This window comes from Phyllostomus discolor, chromosome 4 (assembly GCF_004126475.2).
Source record: "Phyllostomus discolor isolate MPI-MPIP mPhyDis1 chromosome 4, mPhyDis1.pri.v3, whole genome shotgun sequence".
NCBI classification, from domain to species: domain Eukaryota; kingdom Metazoa; phylum Chordata; class Mammalia; order Chiroptera; family Phyllostomidae; genus Phyllostomus; species Phyllostomus discolor.
Genome location: NC_040906.2, coordinates 105,471,804 through 105,496,878, shown reverse-complemented (window position 1 = coordinate 105,496,878; position 25,075 = coordinate 105,471,804). Strand labels below are relative to the sequence as shown.

The 25,075-nt window shown below is 41.6% G+C and overlaps 2 protein-coding genes across 2 annotated transcripts in view; both read left to right on the top strand.

The window, feature by feature from the left end:
- LOC114494918 (butyrophilin-like protein 2) overlaps positions 1–25,075 on the top strand; it is a 173,633-nt gene that overhangs the window by 89,534 nt on the left and 59,024 nt on the right. The window contains 1 exon segment of the mRNA XM_036023887.1: positions 217–237. Coding sequence (XP_035879780.1) covers positions 217–237 — 21 coding nt within the window.
- On the top strand, positions 1,709–13,118 carry LOC114493969 (DLA class II histocompatibility antigen, DR-1 beta chain-like). The gene is made up of 6 exons (XM_028508834.2): positions 1,709–1,877; positions 8,719–8,988; positions 10,882–11,163; positions 11,873–11,983; positions 12,445–12,468; positions 12,747–13,118. Exons 1-6 carry the CDS (start codon positions 1,778–1,780, stop codon positions 12,758–12,760), a joined length of 801 nt encoding a protein of 266 aa, XP_028364635.2. The 5' UTR covers positions 1,709–1,777; the 3' UTR covers positions 12,761–13,118.

Genomic DNA, 25,075 nt, shown 5'->3' with positions numbered 1-25,075 from the left:
TATGAAATGTTAAAGGGATTTATCTAAGAAAAAGAAGATAAAAAATATGTACAGTAAAATGACAGCAAACTCATGATTACTAACAACGATGCCTAAAATAAAAACAAAAACAAACTGAGCAAACAACTAGAACAGGAACAGAACCACAGAAATGGAGATCACATGGAAGGTTATCAACAGGAGAGTGGGAGAGAGAGAGGAGGACAAGGTACAGAGAAAAAGTAGCAACAATGGTAGGTAGAAAATAGACAGGGGAGGGTAAGAATAGTATGGGAAATATAGAAGCCAAAGAACTTATATGTATGACACATGGACATGAACTAAAGGGGGGAATGTGGGTGGGAGGGGGCATGCAGGGTGGAGGGGAGTGAAGGGGGAAAATGGGACAACTGTAATAACATAATCAGTAAAATATATTTAAAAATGAAATTTAAAAAAAACTGTCATAGAGTGAGAATTAATGCTGACATTTAGATAGAGAATGATCCTTTAAAGTCCACTCAGGATCTGAGAATTACACTTATATTGAAATTATGTGTAATAATTATATAAAGTAGACTATACAATTAAAATTATATTATTACATCAAAGAATAGAATTTCTATTTTTTCACAGCATTCCATTTCCTGAACACTGTATAACAATTTTATTAACAGTCTTTTTTAACTTCTTTTTTAGAATAAAGCAAGAAGTTGAATAAGCAAGGGGGCATGTCCTTAAGAAAATGAAAAATCATAATGGAGACCAAGAATAAGGCATTGGACATTTTTTAACATAAAATATTAATTGTTCTATAGCAGAATTGTGTCATAGGCCGATTTTGACTCCTTTATCAACCTCTTAGCCCCCTGGATACTTTGGTTTGGACAGTTGGCCTTATCACATTGGTGGGTTCAATGCTATCCAAAGGTGCTGTTCAAAGGTACTTTACCCTCCATTCCATATAGATCACCTCCTCTAAGCCGTATTGTCCGTGTGTAGTCTGGAGGTGCCGCTAAACTCAGCAACAGCATTGGGAGATAAATCTGAAACACCTTTTCACTCAGGTCAATTATTGAACAACTTTCAGTTTCCTTCGGTCAGAGACATTCCTCCTTATAGAGAGGTACAGATTATATTCTCCAATCAATGACTGTAAGTCTGTCATGTCATCAGTTACTAAGAGAAGCTGCTCCTTGAAGTGTCCACAGAATCACAGCATTTTCCATAATTAAGACACCTGAAAGATCACAGTGACTTTAATTGTGAGAAGTAATTTACCCAAATCTACAACACTAAAGTATGATGCAATAAGGGAAAAATTGAGAGTCTCCTAACTTGCAATCATCTTTTTCTCCATCCCCTAAACTCCTAAACACACTCATACACACATTTGTCAAAGTGGCTCTGTCTGCAAGTCTGAGAAATGAATATACTTCTAAAAGGCCCCAACTTGTACACACAGCATTGGCCAGCACAGAACTGGCTCACAACAAGGGCCCAATAAAATGTTTCAAATACAACTGAATCAAACCTTTAAAGCACTAAATTAAAACAATCTTTTCAATTCAGGAAGTTCCAACTATCAGAAGACCTTCATACTGAATCTCTGACCAGCATTTGATGACACCATTCATCTCTCATGCTGATTGGTTCTCAACACTGAAATAACCCAATCTGGGAACAAAGAAATGAGTTCCTTGGTTGGTATTATTTGGGATGTGGGTGGAGAAAGGTCGTAATGCTCACTGAGTGAGACTTGCCTGCTCTCTGCACCCTGTCCTCTCTGTTCTCCAGCATGGTGTGTCTGTGCTTCCCTGGAGGCTCCTGGATGGCAGCTCTGATGGTGATACTGATGGTACTGAGCCCTCTCCTGGCTTGGGCCAGGAACACACCATGTAAGTGCATATCTTGGATGTGGGGGGTGAGAAATTCTGGGGTGACAGAAGGAAGGGATTCACTTTATTACTGTGTTTAGGCTATGTCCCTTAAAAATTGTGACATTTTCCTCAGTGACCACCCATCTTTATCTCATGGATCCCCAATTCTTTGCACAACAAAGAGAGCCTGGGTGCTCACCCTCCACCAGAGCTGTGTAAGGGGCTCCATGTACACAGGTCGTTTCTTCTCGGCTCTCCTCCAGTAAAGCCTCTCCAGGCTTGTGTCCCATTCCCTTGGGGTCTTGAGAGGATTTAGAAACAATGATATCAAACTAATTCCCATCTAGTGGTTCCATTCGTTATACTGAGTTATCTGAAGAAGAGAAAAAGTTTCTCTGAAATTTTATGGAAAGCCAAAACAAATTAGAAGGTTTTCTCTTAGAAAATCCCATGTTATATCCTCAACAGAAACTGTAATGTAGGTGTCTCTCTAATGTGTGAGGGGCCTCCCTCACTCTTTCCTTTCCTTTCTCCCTGAACCCCAATGTTTATAAGGCCTGTGTTCCTATAAGGGAGGTTCTCTGGCAGAAGTTGGGGTTAGTGCTCTCTATTCCCCTTGTGGAAAGCCTCCTGGAGCTGAAGCAGTGACTGTTGGTGCTTGGAATGACCCTACAGATAAACAACACCTGTTGGGTGTTTTTTGATGCCTTAAAGAACTCAAGGCATCTTCTGAAAATCTGGACAGGTTAGCATCCATTGTGAATTTGTGTTGAACCTTCCTATACTATCAGTTTCTCCTACATCTCCCTTTGTCTAATCTGAGTCCACAGTGGTGATTAAACTAGTAGAGATAAATTGCATTCATAGGTCCAAATTATACACCTTCAGCAGGAGTATAGAGCATGAAGACTGCTTTCATCCCATGGCAATGAAAGTCAATAACCCAGTCAGGGGAAATCACTGGCCTCCTGGAGTCTTGACCCCAAATGTCACAGGTCCATTCATCATGCCCTCTGTTTTCCTTAATCAGCCACGTTTGGTTACCTCTACTTCCAGTTTCTCTCTATTCTTTTTTTAAAAGATTTTATGTATTTACTTTTAGAGAAAGGGAGGGAGAAAGAAAAGGAGAGAAACATCAATGTGTGGTGGCATCATGTATGCCCCCATTTTGGGACCTGGCCCACAACCCAGGCATGTGCCCTGACTGGGAATTGAACTGGTGACCCTTTAGTTTGTTGGCTGGCACTCAATCCACTGAGCCACACCAGCCAGGGCTCAGTCTCTCCCTATTCTTTCCCCACCTCATCACCATTCCTGAGATCCCAAAGTTTGCACAGATCCTCAGCACTGGAACAGATCCATAGACAAGATAAAATATAGTGATATTTTCACTTTTTAAAAAAGTCACCCTTTCCTTACCGGCAAAAGTTTCTTCTAACAATAGAAAAAGAAAAAACTTCATTTGAATTTCTCACAGAATGTAGAAGGGATATAATGTGTCATCTGAAAAAAGAGTGTAGGAGCTTGAACCCCTTCCATTTTCCAGGATCCTCACAATGATCAAGTCCCAGAAACTGGGTTCATTCACTTAGGCCACAGATATTTATCTGAGCAACAGATATTCTGCAACAGATATTATACACTGGACTCTGTTGTAGGATGAGAAAATCCTGTTTCAATATGATAGAAAGTCCCCTATTATCATGGAACTTACATCAGGGGAGAAAAACAATAAATAAACCAATAACATTTAAGAAAGAAAAAAAAATTCAGGATGGAACTAGTGAGTGTTATGTTAAATAAAATAAGCCAGGTGGTGAAAGACAAATACCATATGATCTCACCTATAAGTGGAACCTAATCAACAAAACAAACAAGTGAGCAAAATAAAACCAGAGACATGGAAATAAAGAACAAACTGACAGTGACCAGAGGGGAGGAGGGAGGGGGATAATGGGGAAAGAAGGGGAAGGGTCAAGTCAAGGAACATGTGTAAAGGACCCATGGACAAGGACAATGGTGGTGGGGGGGAGGATTGAATGTGGGAGAGGGGGTATGGGCAGGGCAGGGGAGAGTAATGGGGGGAAAATGGGGACAATTGTAATTGAACTACAATAAAAAATAAAAAATAATAAACCAGAGTCATGGGACAGAGAAAATGAAATTTAACTGACTTCAGTTCAGGTGGTTAGGGAGCTCTCCCTGAGAAAGTGACATTTTTTTCGAGGCCTGAATGATGAGGGAAGCCACCATGTGAAGATCTAAGGGACAAGAGTTCCAGGGAAAGGAACAGGGAAGTGCCAAAGTGTGGGAACATGTTTGCCATGTTTCAGGGACAGAAAGAAGGCTAGAGTGGCTCAGGCACAGCCAGCAAGTTGAAGAGTGACACTGAGATAGGAAGAGGGTGGAGAAGATAGGAGAGAAATCATACTGGGCTCTAATGGCCGTGGTAAGAAATTTGAATTTTATTTGAAGAGACATGCAAACAAGGAGAGTCCATTTATATTTATTTTTAAAAAATAACACCAGCTACCATGTGGAGACTGGGTTGTAGGGGTTCACTGAGTGGAGTCAGTGAGACCATTAGGAGCATGAATGAGTTCTCCAGGGAAAACATGCTTGGGGTTCCATTTCATGTGGTAATGACAAGGTGAGCCGATTTGGGGTAGATATTTGTATGACTTTTTAATGGATCAAAAGGGGGAGCAGTAGAAAATCAAGCTTATCCCTAAAAAGTTTGTCTTAAATAATTTGAATAAATTTAGTGGTGCAGTTTATTGAGATAAGGAATACTGTAAGAAAATAATTTGAACTGGGTGGTTAGGAATAAATATTTTGTTTAAGTTTGAAAGGATATTTTGATATTTATATGGAGCTGTCAAGAGGTCAGTTGAATACAGGAACCTGGATTTCAGGGGCTGGCCGGGGCTGGAGTTACATATGCTGGTGTCACTGACACATGTGCCGCGTTCAAGTCCAGGAAAGTGGGGGAGGCCACACAGTGAGTGAGCGAATGTGTGTGGCAGACAAGACGGGAAGGGCTGAGCCCAGAGGACCAAGGGCTAGTGAGGAAGCCAAGTGGACTGAGAAGGGGTGCCAGTGGTGTGGAGGAAAACCAAGAGAGTATGATGCATGGAGGTGAAGGGAAGCCAATTTTCCCAGAGGAGGGAGTGGCCAGGTTTGGTGAGAACCACTAGCAGTTTGGGAAGCGAGAACATGCAGAGAAGTGAGCACTGGGTTTGGTGGATGTAACGTGTGCAGTCAGTCAATTGTACAAGATGGAAACTGGATTGGACCATATGAAGAGAGAATGGGAGCTGAAGACATGAAGGATGGATTACAGGTGACTCTTCTGAGCAGCTGACTTCAGGGAGAAACTGAGCTCCAGGACCAGGGAGTCAGCTGGACCTAAAGCACAAAAAACAAATAAGCCTGAGAAGAAGCTGGGAGAACGTGAGAACCAGAGATATTTAGTCAGCAGCAAGGAGCCACTAGAGTGGTTTTATATGCACAGGTGACTGGTTATGCAAAAAGCCATTATACAGCCAATATTTATTAGTGACCTAGAATAGACCAGTTATCACCCTAGATAATGAGGATGGAGGCATCAACAAAACAAACCTGGTCTCTATCAGCATGGAGCATCAGAACATTCTGTAGTTACTATGTACCAGACTTATAAATTTGAGTATGTAATCCTCATCACTATCCTATCTGTAGTAATTAAAAATGTAATACTCTACGGAATCTAAAATTAAAAGTTTAAGTAACTCACCCAGAGTCTCACAGTCAATTGTAGAACCCAGAGTACATAGTCTGACCCTCAGTGTCTAGAAAGCCCCTCTCTTCTATGTCAGCGCACTCACATGAGGGTCGCGTGTATCCTGTTATTACATACAAGCCAAACTTCTGTCCTCATGTGTTCAAAATGATATTTAGTGATAAAATTAATTAAAGACAACTGCCAAATTATGAAGAAATTATTTGCTTTAGGAAGTTAAAAAATAGAAACATCTTGTGAGCCTTCATTCATAGGGGTTATAAGAATTAAAATAACAATGTTTACTGAGTAGTTATTATGTGATCAGAACTATTTAATTTCACACTTAACAATATACTGCAAGGAATATACTATCACTAAATCTATTTTAGGGATAAAGAAAAGGAGGCCCATGGATGTTAAAATCTGACCCAAGTGGAAGAGCTAATGTTCAAATTTAGATTCTGCAATTCTAGAGTTTGGGCTTCTAACCACCACTAGTGAACAGTGGCTTGGCTGAGTCTGAATTACTGATGAAATTTCTGAGGTTCACATCTGCCAGCGTGTGTCTGAGGGTTGGAGGTGGGTCGATGCAAGGGCTGGTAGTTTCGATGTAGAAGAGAAGTTCACATTCATTTTGTATTTATAATGTTAAAAGTTCCATATGTGCTCACACTACGTACAGACTATTGTGGGCACAAGAGGAAGAACATAAAGAAGTGTTAAATACACTCCTTTTTCTGAGATTTTATTAGCAAGTTGGGCTAGGGTTGGCAAATAAAATACCAGATGCCCAATTAAATCTGAATTTCAGAGAACTGAGAATTATTTATCTGAAATACAAATTTAACTGGACACCCTATATTTTTATTTGTTATATTTGGAAACTTTAAGTTGGGCAGTGAACATGGATCAACAGTGTTGACCACACAGGCTACAGTGAACAGCAACTTCACGCATTTTTCCAACTATCTCGTGTGTCAGGAAGCACTAGAGAATTTGTGAATAAATGTGGCCTGACCACAGTGCCTTCCTCTCTGCCCTCATTTTGAAGTGAAGGTCTCTGCTCAGAGCCTAGGAACCTGCTCATTTTTGCAAACTGTCTATATGAGAATGGCATCCTGTTTTCTCCCTTTCTGAGGGGAAACGACTGTAAAAAGGAGAGTTCCACATCAGGCCAAGGCTGGTAATTCGGTGCCCTCTGGTATTATTGGGAGCAGGAGATAGTTAGAAAATGAATTAACTGGGACATTGAACAGGAATCAAGTGGCTGTGGCTGTAGTTTTCTAATGTAGATAAATAGTGGACCAGAAGCAGAAAAATTAAGAATGAAGATGATGTGAAGGATAAATTATATGACTTGGTGATTGGTTGACAAAGCAAAGAAACAGGTAAACAGGTCCTGAACAAATTTATTTTGCTAAAAATATTACTGTGTGCTGGGACCAGACTGCTTAAAATTACAAATTTCATAGACGACCAAGATTTTCAACAGATATAATATTAATAGAACTTTCTGTGTAATTCTCAGCTGCTCCATAATCAGCAGTTTTCACCACAGATTTTTCAGATGGTTCACACAAGTGGAGTTCACCCTGTGAAGGTTCACCACCCCTCCCTCTGCTTCCTGCCCCTGGAACATCTAGCAATATCTGAAGCCAGTTTGGTTGTTACCCAAGGGGTTTCTTCTGATGACTAGTGGGTAGAGAGGCCAGGGACGCTATGTACAGCCTACTGGGCACAGAACAGGTTGCCCACCCCCAACAACAAAGAATTATCTGATCCAAACATCAATAGTTTTGAGGTTGAGAATACTGTTTTACACTGGCTGTTTCTAAAAATTTTGGACTCACTATTTATACACACACTCACCTTCCAATTCAGTTCTTCATGGTTTATTTTAGCTCATTACAAAGAGAGAGAGGTAGAGAGAGAGATATATAAATTCACTGCTTCCTTGTTGAATCCATTCAATCAATTGAAGTAAGAAATCTTCATTTTTATTTTTTACCTTATGCAATGTTTTTCAAAATTTCATGAGTTCTTGGTCATCGCATCTCTAAGTAACTTTTAACATTGATAAAAAGCTACCAATATTTTAAGTCACCAATATTTTTAGTAAAGTGTCTCAAATTTCTGCAGTAATTCTACTTTCTACAGTATTGATGAGATCAGAACCTTCCATTTATTCCTCTCACCTTTAACCACCGGTTTATTCTTCTGGTTTTCTGAGCTTTCTAGGTTTGGACATGCAGAAGACATGTGGCCCTACTGGGATTGTGTTTATTCCTCCCTGAAACTCGTCAGTAGTTTCCCGTCACATTTGGTGTAAGGTCCCATCCTCACTCACCCGCAGGCTCTGGGCACCGGCCCCACCTGACTGTCCAGTCCCATCTCTCCCGCCTCCCTCTCCCACTGTCTGCGCCTCAGGGAGCTGCTCTCCCCCGGTCGCTGGAGCAGGTTCACGGGTTCTGTCAGGCTGTTGCCCGTGCTGCAGCCTTTCCCTGGAATGTGCCTCCCTTCCCCAAACTATACTCACCTGTGTTCCTCCAGCTCACACAGACCCAACCTTCTTGTCACATCTCCAGCGTCACTCAGAGGCCGCTTCCTGTCGCCCTAACTAACTTAGATCCCGTTAGTGTTCTCTGTTCTGGAACCCCACCCTTTTCTCCTGACGTTTCCCCAGAGCGGCGGCAGCGGCCGTTTTCCTTCCGGATTCCCAGGGGCAGCGGGGCCCGGATGAGGTCCCACTGACAGACCTGACAGGCGGAGCGAGGAGGCGGGGTCACGGGACGGGAGGAGAGGGGCGGTGGGGGGGGGGGGGGGGGGGGGGGGGGAGGCTCCGGGAAGGAGGCGGTGACCGCCGGAACCCTCGCCCAGCGCCCGCAGCCCCAAGGGGAGGCCGAGGGGATCCGAGGCGGCTGAGGGCCCCGGGGGTCTCCCCCGCCCCCCTCCCTCTGGCCCCGGACGAGGGGCGACCCCGGAGCTGGCAGTCGGGGTGCCGGGGCCTCGTGTCCCCACGGCCGGGCGCCCGCACCGGGCGGCGTGGCCGTCGGTCTCTAACCCGTGTGACCCGGTCGCTCCTGTCTGTCCCCACAGCACTTTTCTTGGAGCAGCATAAGTCCGAGTGTCACTTCACCAACGGGACGCAGCGGGTGCGGTTCCTGGACAGAGACATCTACAACGGGCAGGAGATCGTGCGCTTCGACAGCGACGTGGGGCAGTTCCGCGCGCTGACCGAGCTGGGGCGGCCGGACGCCGAGTACTGGAACGGGCTGGAGGGCTTCCTGGAGCAGACGCGGGCCGCGGTGGACACGTTCTGCCGACGCAGCTACGAGGTGTTGGATGGATTCCTGGTGCACCGGCAAAGTGAGCGCGGCGGGGGTGGGGGTGCGTGTGTGTCTGTACGTGCTTGTGCGCGTGTGTGGGACTGCGAGTGAGCACGCGTGTGAAGGCTGCGGTCGGGGTCGCCGGGTGACGGCGGCCTGTGTGAGGGACACGTAGGTGCTGTCCGGTTGGGGTGAAGGTTCGGGGAGCCGAGGTCAGGGGTGGAAAGGTCGAGGGTGGGAGGAGGGGAGTCGCTGTCCGTCTTGGCCAAACCCTCCTTAACCCTGAACCCCTGGGTCAGGGCCGCGTGTTTGCTGCGTGAGCGTTTCACTGGGGAGGGGGATCAGGCCGAGTTTTGGGGGGTGGGGCACCTCCGACCTTTCTGAGGCTTAAGTGATTATAGAATCAGATTTTTAAATTGTAATTTTGTTACCTAACATATGGATGTTACTATTTTTGTAATGTTAATAGCACAATATTTAAGTAGTTACGTATTATCTTTATATAGCTGTGACAATTTACCTCACATTCTGAATTTTTAAAAATATTACCAAATATTGAAATTTTTATGTATTTTATTTTTAGTTTGTTCTTTGATTTCTAAGGTTCTTGAACATTTTTCACATATTTATTGGTTAGTTGTTATTCCTGCTCTAAGAATTGCCAGTTGTCTATCAACTCTGGGGGCCTGGTGTTTCTCTTAGTGATTTTATGGGTTCTCCATGCAGTAAGGTGAACACTTTGCTAATATTTGATTCAGCAGTTTCTCCAATTCCTGGTTTGTGTTTTGTCTCTCCTTTATTACTTTCCATGTTAAGAACTGAAACACCTCTATTGTAATGAAATGGACTGCAAAGTTGTTAGCAATGATTTACTATCAATCTTAAATGTACCTATTTGTGGTGTTGTAAAAATATTTCTCCCAAGGTTTCTTCTGCTCCCCTTCCTCTTCCTTCTCCTCCACCACCTCCTCCCCTTCCCCCTTCTCCATTGTATTTATTGAGCTTGGCTTCAGGCAGGAAACACACATATTAATGAGTCCCAGACCCTGCCCTGAGCTCAATGTCAGCTAAAAAGAGAGACAATTATAAAATAATAGCGATTCCAATAATAGATATGCTCCTTTTGAAAAGGAGAGGGCTTGCCCAACTGAGTGTAATTATAAGTATTTCTAGATGAGTGACTCTCCTTGCTCCTTCCCCTCTTCTCCAGGACTCATGCTTTCCTGGGACTGACCTCACAGAGTCAGAGAATCACCTGTGTCTTTCCTGCTTCCCAGGTAGAACCAGTTCTGTGCTGTTCTCTGGTGTGTGTGTGTGTCACAGTCCCAGGATTTCCTACCCTGTATCCCCATTTTCCCCAGTGTTCCCTAATTTATCCTCACTGCTTTGAATTACATTTTCTCTCCAGGTGAACAAGGATAATAAGTAGCTAACATATATTGATGGCTAAGTTCCAGCCATTAGGTCCATTGATCCTCATATGTCCTTAAGAGGTAAGTTAGTGTTATTGTCCCCCTTTATATGTGAGAAAGCTCAGAATGGAGGAATGTGAAAATTCTCCCAGGGTCAACCAGTATGAGGCAGAGCCTGGATTTGAACTCGGGCAGCCCTGCTTCAAAAGTCACACTTTTAATTAATGCACTATATGCCTTGTGAAGAGTTCACAATGAACTCTTCATCAAGAACACTTCAACAATGAATAACTGTTTCAAGATATGAAAAAATCCCACACATATCCTCCACCTCTCTCAGATCTGGTGGGCCCATGCTGTAAGGATAGATTTAAGGCCCATGGCACTAACTCCTGCTGGGCCATAGGGCCAGCTCTGAGGGAGGCCTGCCAGAGACTGGAGCCTGAGACTGGGGGCTGAAAGGCAGCCAGCCTAGAAGCCTCCTCTGCGTCCCTCATGTTTCCTGGTCTTTTCTCTCCTAGCTGTGCCTACAGTGACTGTGTACCCTGCAAAGACGCAGCGCCTGCAGCACCACAACCTACTGGTCTGCTCTGTGAATGGTTTCTATCCTGGTAACATTGAAGTCCGGTGGCTGCGGAACAGCCAGGAAGAGGAGGCTGGGGTCGTCTCCACGGGCCTGATCCGGAATGGAGACTGGACCTTCCAGATCCTGGTGATGCTGGAAACCATTCCCCGGAGTGGGGAGGTGTACACCTGCCAAGTGCAGCACCCGAGCCTGATGGACCCTGTCTCTGTGGAGTGGAGTGAGAAGTGTTCTGTCCTCACTCGGGTCTTACCCACCATGGGGGGCTTTGCTCATCCCTGAGTGTCAGGGTTCTTCCCTCCCCACACCCCATTTTCATTCGCTTGTGTTCTCCCCTTCCACACAGGTCACGGGGTGTGTGTGTGGGGGTGTGGACCTGTGACAATTTCTATAAATACTTAGAATCCTTGGGGAGGCTGTTGTTCCTAGCAGTCAGAAGAGAGGCTCGCCCTGTTTTGAACTTTCCCACGATATCACGGTCATGTTCCTTCTTGGCCCTGGGCACCAGTCCCCTGCCTTGGTAGGGGTGGTGCTTCTGCACTGTTGCTCTGAGTTGTCCAATGAGATCTGAACACAGCCACATCCTCTACAGCATAGAGACCTTCCTGACATGGGGAGAATTCAGTCTCTGCTCTGCCATTCATTAGCTCTGTCACCCTGGACAAGGACTCCACCTTACTGAGCTCCAGGCTCCGCATCCATCAGATACAGAAGCAGTGGCCTTATGTCAGGGCCGTGATGTTTAAATGAGTTCAGTGCCTGAACCTCATGTCTCCTCAGTGTGATTTTTAAGCCTCTTTCCAGAAATGGCCAGTTCTTCTGGTTCTTCTAGGGAAGGCTTCTTCTGACCCTCAAAGCTCTGTCTTAGAGTCTCAATCAGAGAAGTTGGGTTTGGGATAAAAATCACTAAAACCAGCTTCTTCTCTCAGGAGCACAGTCTGAATCTGCACAGAGCAAGATGCTGAGTGGAGTCGGGGGCTTCGTTCTGGGTCTGCTGTTCCTTGGGGCAGGGCTGTTCATCTACTTCAGGAATCAGAAAGGTAAGGAACCTGTGGGCAGCTGAAGGTCCCCACAGACTGTACGGGGGAAGAAACATGACTTTGCTCAGGTTAGTTCTCTGTATGTCAGTGGCCCCATACAAAGCCTTTCTTTCCCTGGTTAATCTCAAATTTCCTGGAAACCCAGAAAAAATAGTTCATGGTTAGTTATGGTTGAAACAAGGAATTATGGCCTGTAGAGGTAAAAGAAGGGTTAACATCCATGAGTGTTTGGGTTAAGATCCTGGAATAAATGAAGGAACAGACACTGCAGTTAATAAAATTACACCGGATTTGTGTGACAGAAGCTTTGTGGGTCACTGCTCTCAGTTTCTGCTCTCCTCTCTACTCTGGGGGGTTGTGGTACTAGAGAAAGGTCAGGTGGTCTGGGGCTGGTGACATTGTGTTTGGGGACAGATTTACCTTCATGTCTTTTAAGTCTATATCTTCCTTCTCTTTCTTAGGACACTCTGGACTTCAGCCAACAGGTAATGCTCTTTAACTGTATTTTAGAGACATATTCGGTTTCCCTAGAACAGAATGTAGAGGTGACTGAAATAATGGGAAAGTCTTTGAATCTGACTTCTGGCCAGGCAGTGTACACTACACTTCTCACCACTTAATAAAAGGCCTGCTCTAAAGCAGCTTTGGCTCAGGGTGACCTGGGAACTTTTTATTTTGGAACTTCCTTCTAGGAGGCCCTAGAGGAATGGAAAAAAGCTGCTTGTTGGCTAGGTCTGGGAACATCATTCTCCTCTGTCTGCAGGGCTCCTGAGGTGAAGTAACAATGGTGACGCTGGTGACACTCAAGGAAGAAAGAACCTTCTGTCCCCTTCTTTGCTTCTTCGCAGCATGAAAAGGTTTCCTGTTTGGTCCTTATTCCACAAAGAGGGTGCCTCCTCAGGATCTGCTTTGGTCCTGGTTCGGTGACCCTGCAGAACATGTCCTCCCTGCTGGCTTCCTCTGCCCCCGCTCCTGACCTGGAAGTCCCAGTATCGACCAACTGCAGTGCCTTACTTAGCTTCCTTCCTTCCCTGGTCCCTCTGTATTCAACCCTTACTGTCTCCTATGTACCTGAATTCACCCTCTGCCCACATTTCTTTATAAAAATTTCCCCAATTAACATGGAGTAAAAATCGTCTGCTTCATATAGCTTCAAGGACAAAAAGTAGAAAGAAAAGAGAAATAGAGGATTTCATCACAATACAATAATAATTTTCATTTATAGTCCTGAACTTTGATCACATGGGGATCTGGAAGATTTCCTTGCTCCTTCCATGCTTTTTCACGAGTTTTCTGCATTCTGTGATTAGGCATGTTATCCTGAGCTGGGACAAAGCCTGCAATACATGGCAGTCCCCTACATCTTTGTTTCTCAAGGACGAACACATAAGTCCCTTTGCAACATGGGACATAGAAAGGGGACAATAAGTATAAGAAATGCAGGTCAGTTGTAAGGATGTAATGCCTTTAAAATTTTTCTAGTTATGTTCTTTGGTCTCTTTTTCTCTGATTTTTTAAAAGAATCTAAACTTGGGAACTTTTTATAATTTTTTAAAGTTCACTGAGTCCAAAGAGAAAGATTTGTTGTTCCACTTATTTATGTATTCATTGGTTGCTTCTTGTATGTGCCCTGACCAGGAATCAAACTGGCAATCTTGGAGTATTGAGGTGACACTCCAGCCAACTGAACTACATAGCCAGGACAAACTTGGGTACTCCTTAAAAAAAAGATTATACTTATTTATTTATTTATTTATTTTGAGAGAGAGGAAAGAAGGGAAAAAGAGAGAGAGAAACATTGATTAGCTGCCTGGCATGTGCCCTGACCAGGAATCAAACTGGTGACCTTCAGTTTGCAGGCCGATGCCCAACCTGTGGAACCACATCTGGGCAAACCTGAGTACTTCCTGAAGTCCCTGCTTATTAGACTAATGGTGGGCTTCAATACTTCACTCTTTTTCTGTCTCTCAGATAATAATCAATGCTGTGTTGACTCTTTCTCTTGCAACTCACCCTCGCCCATTAATAGGTCTTAGAGGCTTCAGGACAAAGCACAACTCTAGTGGAAAAGATGCACCTCTGAGGCCCTCCAGGTTGTGTGACCAACTCAGTGTCTGTCACAGGAAACTCCTGTGTGGATCTTGTCTTAGCATAAATCAGAGACAATGCTGGGAAGCAAGGGGGGAATGTATGAATCCACTGATGTACATCCAAACAATGAAGTACTCTGCACTGGAAGGAAAAATGAGAATACTCTGCTATGGAATAATCTCCAGAATATGTTTGGAGCAAGGAACAAGAGTGTTTGTATAGTACACAGGATATGTTTTTAATAAAGTAAAGGAGAATAGGAATCTATAGCTACAACTGTTCTCTCCCTATATTTGTAAATAGAAACAATGGAGAATTTTAAAAAATGGTTTTCTGTGAGGCAAAATGAGGGTTGAGGGATAAAAGATAGACTTTTTAAATGTATCTTATTTAATAATTTTATTTTTATTTTTATTTTATACATTAAAATATTATATATAATGAAAGTTTAAATCACAAATTTTTAAAAATCCATGAAAACTGAGAACAAACTAACAATTGCAATAATCTTGACAAAAATATATAATGAAAAATAAGCTAGAAGAGAAAATCAAAACATTTTGATCCTTTCATAAAACACTGAAACTAATTCTAAATCAGTATTTGGTTCTACATTCCACAGACTCTAATAATATGAGGGAGCTGGACAGGTTTCAGAGAAGGACAGCTAAAGTGGTTAGAAGAGGGTGGATTCTGCTCTTGTGTTTCATCTGAACAGTTAAAGTGTGAATCTAAAATCTAAAGAACAGATAATTGATTCAGAAGTTTATTTCAAAGGAACAGTAGTTTGAACACAATTTCTTTACTGTCAGAGACAACTTTTATTTTCAAGTGAATTTAAAGATTATGCATATTTTAATTATATTGTGCATTAGTTGTGTGAAAGTGGTTATCATCCTGCCAGAATTTAACAAGCTGATAGTAACATCTGCAATATGCCTGCAGTTGAGATAAATTCTGTTTAAACTCAGGTTTGCAACTTTACTCTCACTTTGTTCTCTGAGATGAAGAAGTGAGTTGTGTCATTTTATTTGAGACCTATGGTGTGAAATTAAAGGTAGAATTGAAGTATATGGTATGAATATTTAAATGAAGATGCTTTCTGCTACTAGTAGAAAATTCAACCTAATTTGCTCTATTTTTCTTTAACATATTAGCTTACAGACAAGGTAGACCCTAGATGGGTCATCTCCAGAGTTGACCAATTCATCAGGTCAGTAGCATCACCAGTGAGCCTGGGACTTTGTACCTCATACCCCTATTACGCGTGCCAGCGTTCCTAAGATAGTAGAAGGATGCCTGCAGCAGCTTTAGGCTTTGTATTCTCTCACAACAACTTCTAACGGTAGAAAAGGAGATCTGTTTTTCTTACAAGGAGCCTTCCCAATGAACCCACTTTCCACATATTAGGAGGATCCTGCAATTACAGCTGTTGACTCAGACAAACCACGACTCACCTTTTGTGGGCTGGGCCCACCTCTCCTGATGCACACAGGGAAGGAAGGGAGCTAATTCATATATTTTTGGAAAGAAAGAAATGGTAGATGGAGTAAGGAAGAATGATTTTAGGATACAGAAGCTATAGCTTCTGCACTATCAGGTTGTTTATATTTTTCAGTATTTCCTCCTAAAGGATGATAGATTCTTGATGGACAGCAGCAACTCAAGGTTATGAGGTTTGGTTTTTTTAGCACTGAGTATTAAATGTCAGCCATACACCTAATTACAAAACACAAACCAGTAAACAGGAGAATTTATTTTTAGAACTTATTTGGGTGATACTTAGTTTTATGAAAATATATGTTTTCAATGGAAAATTTTGAAAAAAAGTCATGAAATCACTAGCTTTTTAAGATGCTAAAACATAAAATACCTTTATTTTAATAAGCACTTTTTTGCATTGATTAATTTTTGGTTAAATACACCAGTAAAACAGAGACCTAAATTAGGTCCCTGAACAGCTGAGGCTTAGTTTAACATAATTTGAAATTATTGGCAAGATGAATTCCAAACTCATTCCTTTTAACAAAATGGATCCCTGATGAGTAAAAATCAAAACATAAAGAAAATAAAAATAGAATAATGGTTATTATTTCCATTATTATCATTGTTGTTATAATTATGTTTGAGGATAAGAAGCCTTTCTAAACCCTGATGCATTACTGATGGGAGTGTATAATGTTATAACTACTTCAGAAAACACTTGAGAAATTTCTTAAAAAGTTAAACATCCACTTCTCATATGACTCAGCAATTCTCATCCTTGGAATCAACTCAAGAGAAATAAGAGCATATATCATCACAAATACATATTTGCAAATGTTCATAGCAGCATTAGTCATAATAGCCCCAAACTGGAAATGATTCAAATTTCCATTAGTTAGTGAATGGATAAACAAAATGTACTATACCCATATAATGAAATACTATTTAGCAATACAAAGACAGGAACAACTGAAATACGTGTAAAGAAAATGATACATGTTACAAAATGAATGAACTTCAAAACCATTATACTAAATGAAAGAAGCCAGACACAAAAGACTACATGTCATATGATTCCATTTACATGAAATATCTGCAAAAAGCAAATTTGTAGATTCATAAAACAGATCAGGGCAAGCTTTGGAATGAGGATGGGGGCTAACTGTAAACAAGGAACTTTTGGGGGGTATTAAATATGTTCTAAACCTGGATTGTGGTGATTGTATACATCTATAAATTTACTAAAATCGTTGGATTATTTTTAGTCCTCATTCAAGGGTATGCTTATTGATTTTAGAGGGGGGGGGAGAAACATTGATTGGTTTGTTAAAAAGAAACCTTTTAAAAAAGAAGTCTTTGTAAGTAATTCAAAATCCCAAAGTCATACCTGAAAAATATATTTGAACAGAAAATTTTTTTGCATGTAAAAATAAAACTAAAAGAAGTATATAAAACTCAGGGGAAAAAATGCAACACACAAGATAGACAGTGGGTCTTTTCACTATATAAAACTCCCAACAAGTCAGTAAATAAATTAACAAAAGCCTAACAAAATGCATATATATTATTTACAGAAGAGAATATAATAATGACCAATAAACAAAATAGTTATTGAAACATATGAAATAAGATGAAAAATGCAAATTCAACTAACAATGGGATTAAATATGTTTCCTTCAAATTAGCAAATATGGTAGTTTGTTACTTTAAATAAAACACAAGGCTCATGGGCCAAATCCGGCCCTCCACCTTGTTTTATCTGACCCAGCACATCATTTCTCCCCAGTGGCAGAGCTGAGCTCTCACTTAACTGTTAAGGAGTAGTTACATTATACAGTCCTAAAATTACATTTGGCCCTTTGAAGGCAACTGCAAAGCTGATGTGGCCCCCAGTGAAAATGAGTTTGACATTCCTGCTTTAAGTCACGGATTGATAAGAGTCTATGTGGATGGATTCTCTCAATACTGACTGCTGTGAGGATCTTGAGTGGGTGGCAGCTTGGCAGTAACTATTATGATTAAAAATGTAAATACTACTTGGCTAACAATAATGAACATCCATTTTTAGATATCTATTAAAGAAATAATACTACATGAGCCCAAGAAGACATAACATTGAATTTTTTTTGCACCAGGGTTTGGAATAATAAAAACATTTTCAAATTCTAAAATAAAAACTAGTAAGTCTGTCTTGACTTACACATTGACATACAGTAACAATATGTGAAAGGACATCATGCTGCAAGATGGTGCTTGGGCATTGCACCTGGTGATATGAACATAGATTGGCACACCCCTCCCAATAGTTTGGATCATCTAACACCTCCATCCCAGGAGTTTACACTCATGAATTCTCACATACATGCCCAAGATAACATATAAACATGTAATAGAAAAGGAAAAAACCAGTCTGAATTTTCAGATAGAGAACACATAAATTATGGTATAGTCATGCATAAGAATAATATGCAGGGCTTTAAACAAATTTACTAGCACTATCAACATGGTTAAGAAAAAATAAATCATAGTGCCAATTAGGGCCATCACTGCCACCATAAGAACAAGAAAAAATGTATAAATTGGACTTCTGGCCAAGATGGAGGCATAGGTAGACACACTGTGCCTCCTTGCACAACCAAGATAGGGACAACAACCATTTAGAAACAGAATAACAGCCAGAACTGACAGAAAATTGAACTGTATGGAAGAAGGACAACTAAGGAGTTAAAATAGATACATTCATCCAAACCAGTAGGAGGGGCGGAGTCAGGAAGCCAGGTGGAGAGGGGTCGCATGGCACAAAAATCATTGGGACCAGGTGCGTAAGATCGCAGCAGGCAGACCCTGGGCATGCAAGTGGCGGCTGGAAAACTCCAGCCAAGAGGTGGCAACCAGCAGACCCAGCGAGGTGGCGATTGTGAAGCAAGGCACCGCAAGCAATCCAGGATCACAGCACTGGGAAATAGAGCCTTGGGACACTAATTGAAAACACCCTTGGGGGTTGAGGTGCAGGGAGAGGCTCCCAGCCTCACAGGAGAGGTTGTTGGAAACACCCACAAGGTGCACAAGCCCACCCACACAGGAATCAGCACCAGAAAGGTCCAGTTTGCTTGGGGGAAGCAGCAGAAGGGACTGAAATCAGCAGAGAGCAGAGCAAGTGTCATTGTTCCCTCTTGGAACCCACCCCCACAATACTGTCACAACCCAGCAGCTGGGTTGCCCCGCCCTGGTGAACACTTAAGGCTCCGCCCCTCATACGTAACAGGTGTGACCAGACGAAAAAACAAACAAACAAACAAACAGATGGCTCAAACAGAAGAACAAATGAAAGTCCCAGAACCTGTCCTTTTAAGTGACTGAGAGATAGCCAACCTATCAGATGCATAGTTCAAAACACTGGTGATCAGGAAGCTCACAGAATTGGTTGATTTTGGTCACAAATTAGATGAAAAAATGAAGACTACAATAAGTGAAATGAAGAAAATACACAGGGAATCCTGGCTGGCATAGCTCAGTGGATTGAGCGTGGACTGGGAACCAAAGTGTCCCAGGTTCGATTACCAGCCAGGGTACATTCCTGGGTTGCAGGCCATAACCCCCAGCAACCGCACATTGATGTCTCTCTCTCTCTCCCCCCCCTTCCCTCTCTAAAAAAATAAATAAAATAAAATCTTAAAAAAAAATTAAAAAAAAAAAAGAAAATACACAGGGAACCAACAGTGATGGAAAGAAAGCTGGGTCTCACATCAATGGAGTGGACCAGAAGGAAGAAAGAAACAACCACACAGAAAAGAATGAAGAAATAAAAATTCAAAAAAATCAGGAGAGGCTTAGGAACCTCTGGGACATCTTTAAACATTCCAGCATCTGAATTATAGGGGTACCAGAAGGGGAAGAGGAAGAGCAACAAGTGGAAAACTTATTTGAACAAATAATAAAGGAGAGCTTCCCCAATCTGGCAAAAGAAATGGACTTCCAGGAAGTCCAGGAAGCTCAGAGAGTCCCAAAGAAGTTGGACCCAAGAAGGAACACACAAAGGCACATCATAATTACATTAGCCAAGGTAAAAATAAAAGAGAGAATCCTAGAAGCAGCAAGAGACAAGGAGACAGTAATCTACAAAGGAGTTCCCATCAGACTGTCAGCTGATTTCTCAAAAGAGACCTTACAGGCAAGAAGGGGCTAGAAAGAAGTATTCCAAGTCATGAAAGGCAAGGACCTACATCCCAGTTTGTTCTATTCAGCAAAGCTTTCATTTAGCATGGAAGGGCAGATAAAGTTCTTTTCAGATAAGGTCAAGTTAAAGGAGTTCATCATCACCAAGTCCTTATTATATGAAATGTAAAAGGGACTTATCTAAGAAAAATAAGATAAAAAAATGTATAGTAAAATGACAGCAAACTCACAATTATTAACAACCACACCTAAAACAAAACCAAAAGAAAGTTAGCAAACAACTAGAACAGGAACACAACCACAGAAATGGAGATCACATGGAGGGTTAGCAACAGGGGAGTGGGAGGAGGAGAGAGGGGGAAAAGGTGTGGAGAATAAGTAGCATAGATGGTAGGCAGAAAATAGACAGGAGGAGGGCAAGAATAGTATGGGAAATGTAGAAGCTAAAGAACTTATGACACATGGACATGAACTAGAGGGGGGAAATGTGGGTGGGGGAGGGTGTGCAGGGTGGAGGGGGATGGAAGGGGTAACAGGACAGCTGTAATAGCATAATCAATAAAATATTAAAACAAAAACAAAAATAAAAATGTATAAATTAAACAGGTAAACTGGAAAAATATTATTTTTAAAGACTTAAAAAAGGTACAGATACAAAGAAGTCTAACAATGAGAAATTCTGGAGTTGGACGCCTTCTGCTTAGGTAAGCAGGGACAAGGGCCCACTCTCATCATCTGGGTCACCTGCTGAACATCAGTATGGTAGAGAATGGGCCTGGTGCAGAAAAGGATATGATGGGTAAGGAGAAACCAGTTAGTTTTAATAATCTTGTGGGTATGAGATGGATTGGAGTCTATGGGCTGTGAGGTGTAATATTATATAAGCTGCTTTCCCTGACAGTTGACTCTCCTCCCAGAACTGTTTCTGAGTCCATGGTAATGGTGTGGGGACTTGGGAGGTAGATAGAAGGCAGAAAATTTTCTTTATAGTTTTCTGTAAATAAGCATCAGTAAGAAAATCAAAGATACAAGCAGTAATTTAAATCATCTTGACCTAATTAACATTGAAAATTGACAATGTGCATTGAACTACATCCAATAACTACAGGATAAATATTTCTTTAAATATCACAAAGAATATCCATGAAATAGACCATATATTATGGCTGTAAAACAAGTATTAAGAAATTTCACAGGAACCACACAGTATGTATTATTTTAACACAATTGTATTAAATTACAAATCAATAAAATTGAGACAACATCTAACTTTTTGGCATTGAAATAATATACATCTAAATAATGTATGGTTTATCAAAGAGCAAACAGATGAGGAACTAAATATTTAAAATAAGGGAATATTACAATTTTCAAATTTTGTGATTATGAAACCAAAGCAGTTCCTAGAGAGAAACTTATAGATTAAAATGTTTATAATATTAATGGAGAAATATATAAAAGTTAGCGATCTAAACTTTAACTTAAGAATCTAGAAAAAGTGAATTTAACAAAAAACAAGAAGGAAGGAAGGAAGTACTAAGGGTAAAAGAAGAAATTAATGCAATTAAAAATACATCTCCAGAGGAAGATGGCTGAAGGAGGGAGGAGATTCCACTCCCCCCTACACACTGGAAAAAAACCTAGCCAATCTACAGAGGAACAGGGCAAACAGCCAACAGTACCACAGCATATATGAAAATAGATAAAAAATTATAGCGGACATTGAAAAACCAGACAGTAAGGAGAGTGCTTCAGGGTAATAAGGGCCTAGGGATCAGTGCGGGGACCAGGGAGGTTGCAACCCCAGGGCCAGTGCTCCCAGGCCTGCCTCAGGGCACTCAGGAGAGAGCTGGGTCAACCACACCCCCTCCCCCCCAAACAAGGATTGAATAGCACTGGGGGAGGCCTTGATGCTTGAAGGCACAGAGAGGGGAGTGAGGACTGAGAGGCAATCAGTCCTGAGACTGATTGCACACAGGGGTTGAGAGCACCCATGCATACCCCTGGGAAGAGTGTGGCCCCAGCATGTGCAACCAAGGGCAGCCTGGCCTCTGGCTGTGCCCGAAACCCGGAAAGAGTGTGCTTTTGTGGAAGATCCAGAGCCCACAGCCATGGTCACGGAAAAGGCGCGGGTGCTCCACAGGATCCCAGGTGCCCATGGTCGTGAACTCAAGGAAAGTGCACACCCATCAAGAACCCCGGAGCTCACACCTGTGAACCTGGAAAAGATGCAGGTGCCCCGCAAGATCCCTGGAGCACACAGCTGTGAATATGAAGAAGGTGCGCTCACTCGGACGATCCCGGAGCCCACGGAGGTGAGCTCCAGAGAGCATGCTTAGGAGAGCCCAGATCCCACACCCAGGGTGCTGTGGAGAGGCACCAGACTGGCTCTGGGGAGAAGGAGACAGGCTGACTGAGTGCTGAACAGGAAGGGAGAAAAGAATACCAATCTCCCCTCAGCCTGCTGAAGCCAGCAAGACCAGAAAAACTGGTTTGGCCAATTTGAAACCAACAAGAGGGTTTTTTGTTTAATTGCTTGATTTTGTCTTTTTTTTTAAGTAACTTTTAATTTTTTTAAATTTTTATTATTTTTATATCTCTCAATTCCTTATGCTTCTCTTTCTTTCTAGTGTGATACCTTCTTCCTTTCTCTCAAAATTCATCTCTTCTTCCTTCCATCTTCTGCTGTTTTTCCTTTTTTTTTCTTTTCTTGCTTTTTTTTGAACTAGGAAGTTATTGCATATTTGTATTATAATTTTTTCATTATTCTTACATCTTTTATTATAATAGTATTTTGGTATTCCTCTTCTTTCTGTATAGTCTGCTTTACTTGGCTGGTTATATTGTATCATTTGACAGATTTCCCCTGTTATCTCATTCATGGTATATTGCTAATTTACTGTCCTTACATTGTGTTCCATTTAACACACTACTCAAGGTTCTATACTCCTTATTCTTATTATCTAGATCTCATAGATTCTGTCATATGATTGTTGCTCTAATATTACTGTAAATAATAGCTATTCCATATGATTGTAAATACTACACAACACCCCTCCCAGACCTTAGCCCACTTCACAGTTTCCCAAACTCTATTACTGTAGTGGATAACTCTATTCTCTCACACACTCCACTTATTTACTATCCTTTACTCTCACACTACCTCAGAATCTGACCTCCCACAACCCTCACTGCTTTTTAGATCCAACTCACAATCCTTTCCTTCCCAACAAAAAGTGGGTAGTGGGGTGGAAGATCATGGTTAACACTGTACATAGCCAAAGGATCTCCTATCTCTTCTCTACCAGCTGCTACTGTAAGTATCATAGAATGCTCTCTTGCTGTCTTAAACCAGTTTTCCTTACCCCTCCAACTGATCACAAAAAAGAGTAGGGGGAAGCTGTGAATACCAGGATACCTGAAGGAGATTGCACCACTGAGTCTCACAAGTATTCTAAACCAGAAGTTCACACCATAAACCCAGGGAACCAGAACAGATCAATTTGAGAAACAGAGGCTAACAAGAAGAGTCTCATGAACAATGAGAAGACAAAGACGCAATCCCCAAATGAAGGGAAAGGAGGAAGCCTCAGAAAGAATGCTAAATGAAATAGAGGCAACTCAACTATCAGATATTGAGTTCAAAACAATGATTATCAGGAAGCTCAATGAGCTCACAGTGAGCTACCAGAAACTACAGGAAACTACAACAAACTCACTGCAAAGTATATCAACATGAAAAAGGAAATAGAAACCATCAACAAGGGCCAAGAGGAAATAAAGAATACAATTTCTGAACTGAAGAAAACAGTAGAAGAAATCAAAAGCAGGGTCAATGAAGCAGAAGATCGGATCAGTGAATTGGAGGACAAAGTAGAAAAAAACAACCAGAAAGAGCAAGAAAAAGAAAAGAGGCTCAGAAACAATGAAGAGGGATTAAGAGAAATGCAAGACAATATGAAACATAATAACAGCTATATAATAGGGATAGCAGAAGGAGAAGAAGAAGAGCAAGGGATAGAAAACCTGTTCGAAAAAGTAATGATGGAAAACTTCCCTAATTTGATGAGAGAAAAAGTAACACATACCCAGGAAACACAGAGAGTCCCAATCAAGAGGAACCCAAAGAGGCCAGCTTCAAGACACATCATAATTTAAATGGCAAAATAACAAGACAAAGAGAGAATATTAAAGGCAGCAAGGGAAAACAGGAAAAAACATACAAGGGAGCCCTTATAAGGCTAGCAGCTGACTTCTCAATGGAAACGCTCCAAGCCAGAAGAGAATGGCAAGAACTATGCCAAATAATGAGAACCAGAGGCCTGCAGCTGGGACTACTTTACCAAGCAAGGCTCTCAATCATGATAGCAGGCCAGATAAGGAGCTCCCTAGACAAAAGAAGTCTAAAAGAATACAGCTCCACCAAACCAGCTCTGTAAGAGATGCTAAAGGGACTGCTTTCAGGAAAGGAAGGAAAAGAGAGAGAGACGGGGCGGGGGGGGGGGAACACAGGTATGAAAATGGCAATTAATAAGTGCCTATCAATAATAACCTTAAATGTAAATGGATTAAATGTTCCAATCAAAAGACATAGAATAGCTGAATGGATAAGAAAGCATGACCCACACATATGCTGCCTACAAGAAACCCATTTCAGGTAAAAAGACCTACACAGACTGAAAGTGGAGGGCTGGAAACAAATTTTCCAAACAAATGGACAGGAAAAAAAAGCTGGGGTGGCAATACTCATATCAGACAAAATAGACTTCCAAAAAAGGACCATAAAGAGAGACCCAGAAGGTCACTTCATAATACTCAAGGGAAGAATCCACTAAGAAGACATAAACATTGTAAATATATATGCACCCAACATAGGAGCACCCAAATACCTAAAGAAAATCTTAGAGGACTTCAAGAAAGGTATTGACAAGAACACAATTACAGTAGGGGATTTTAACACCCCACTGTCAAAAACAGACAGATCTTCCAAACAAAATATCAACAAAGATATTGTGGCATTGAACAATGCCCTAGAGAAAATGGACTTAACTTATATATAGAGAGAGAGCTCTCCATCCCAAAGAAGCTAAATATACATTGTTTTCAAATGCACATGGAACATTTTCAAAGATAGACTTCAAGATAGAACACAACACAAACCTCAACAAATTAAAAAACATTGAAATCATACAAGCATTTTCTCTGACCACTAGGGACTGAAACTAGAAACCAACCCCAAGGAAAAAAACCCAAAACATTCAAAATCATAGAGATTAAATAGCATGCTATTACACAATGAATGGGTCAAGAATGAAATTAGGGAAGAAATCAAAAAGTTTC

Coding starts and splice junctions, on each gene's coding strand:
- LOC114493969 (XM_028508834.2), top strand. CDS start 1,778: ATGGTGTGTCTGTGCTTCCCTGGAGGCTCCTGGATGGCAGCTCTGATG. Junction 8,989..10,881: donor ATTCCTGGTGCACCGGCAAA/GTGAGCGCGGCG, acceptor TTTCTCTCCTAG/CTGTGCCTACAGTGACTGTG. Junction 11,984..12,444: donor CTACTTCAGGAATCAGAAAG/GTAAGGAACCTG, acceptor TCTCTTTCTTAG/GACACTCTGGACTTCAGCCA.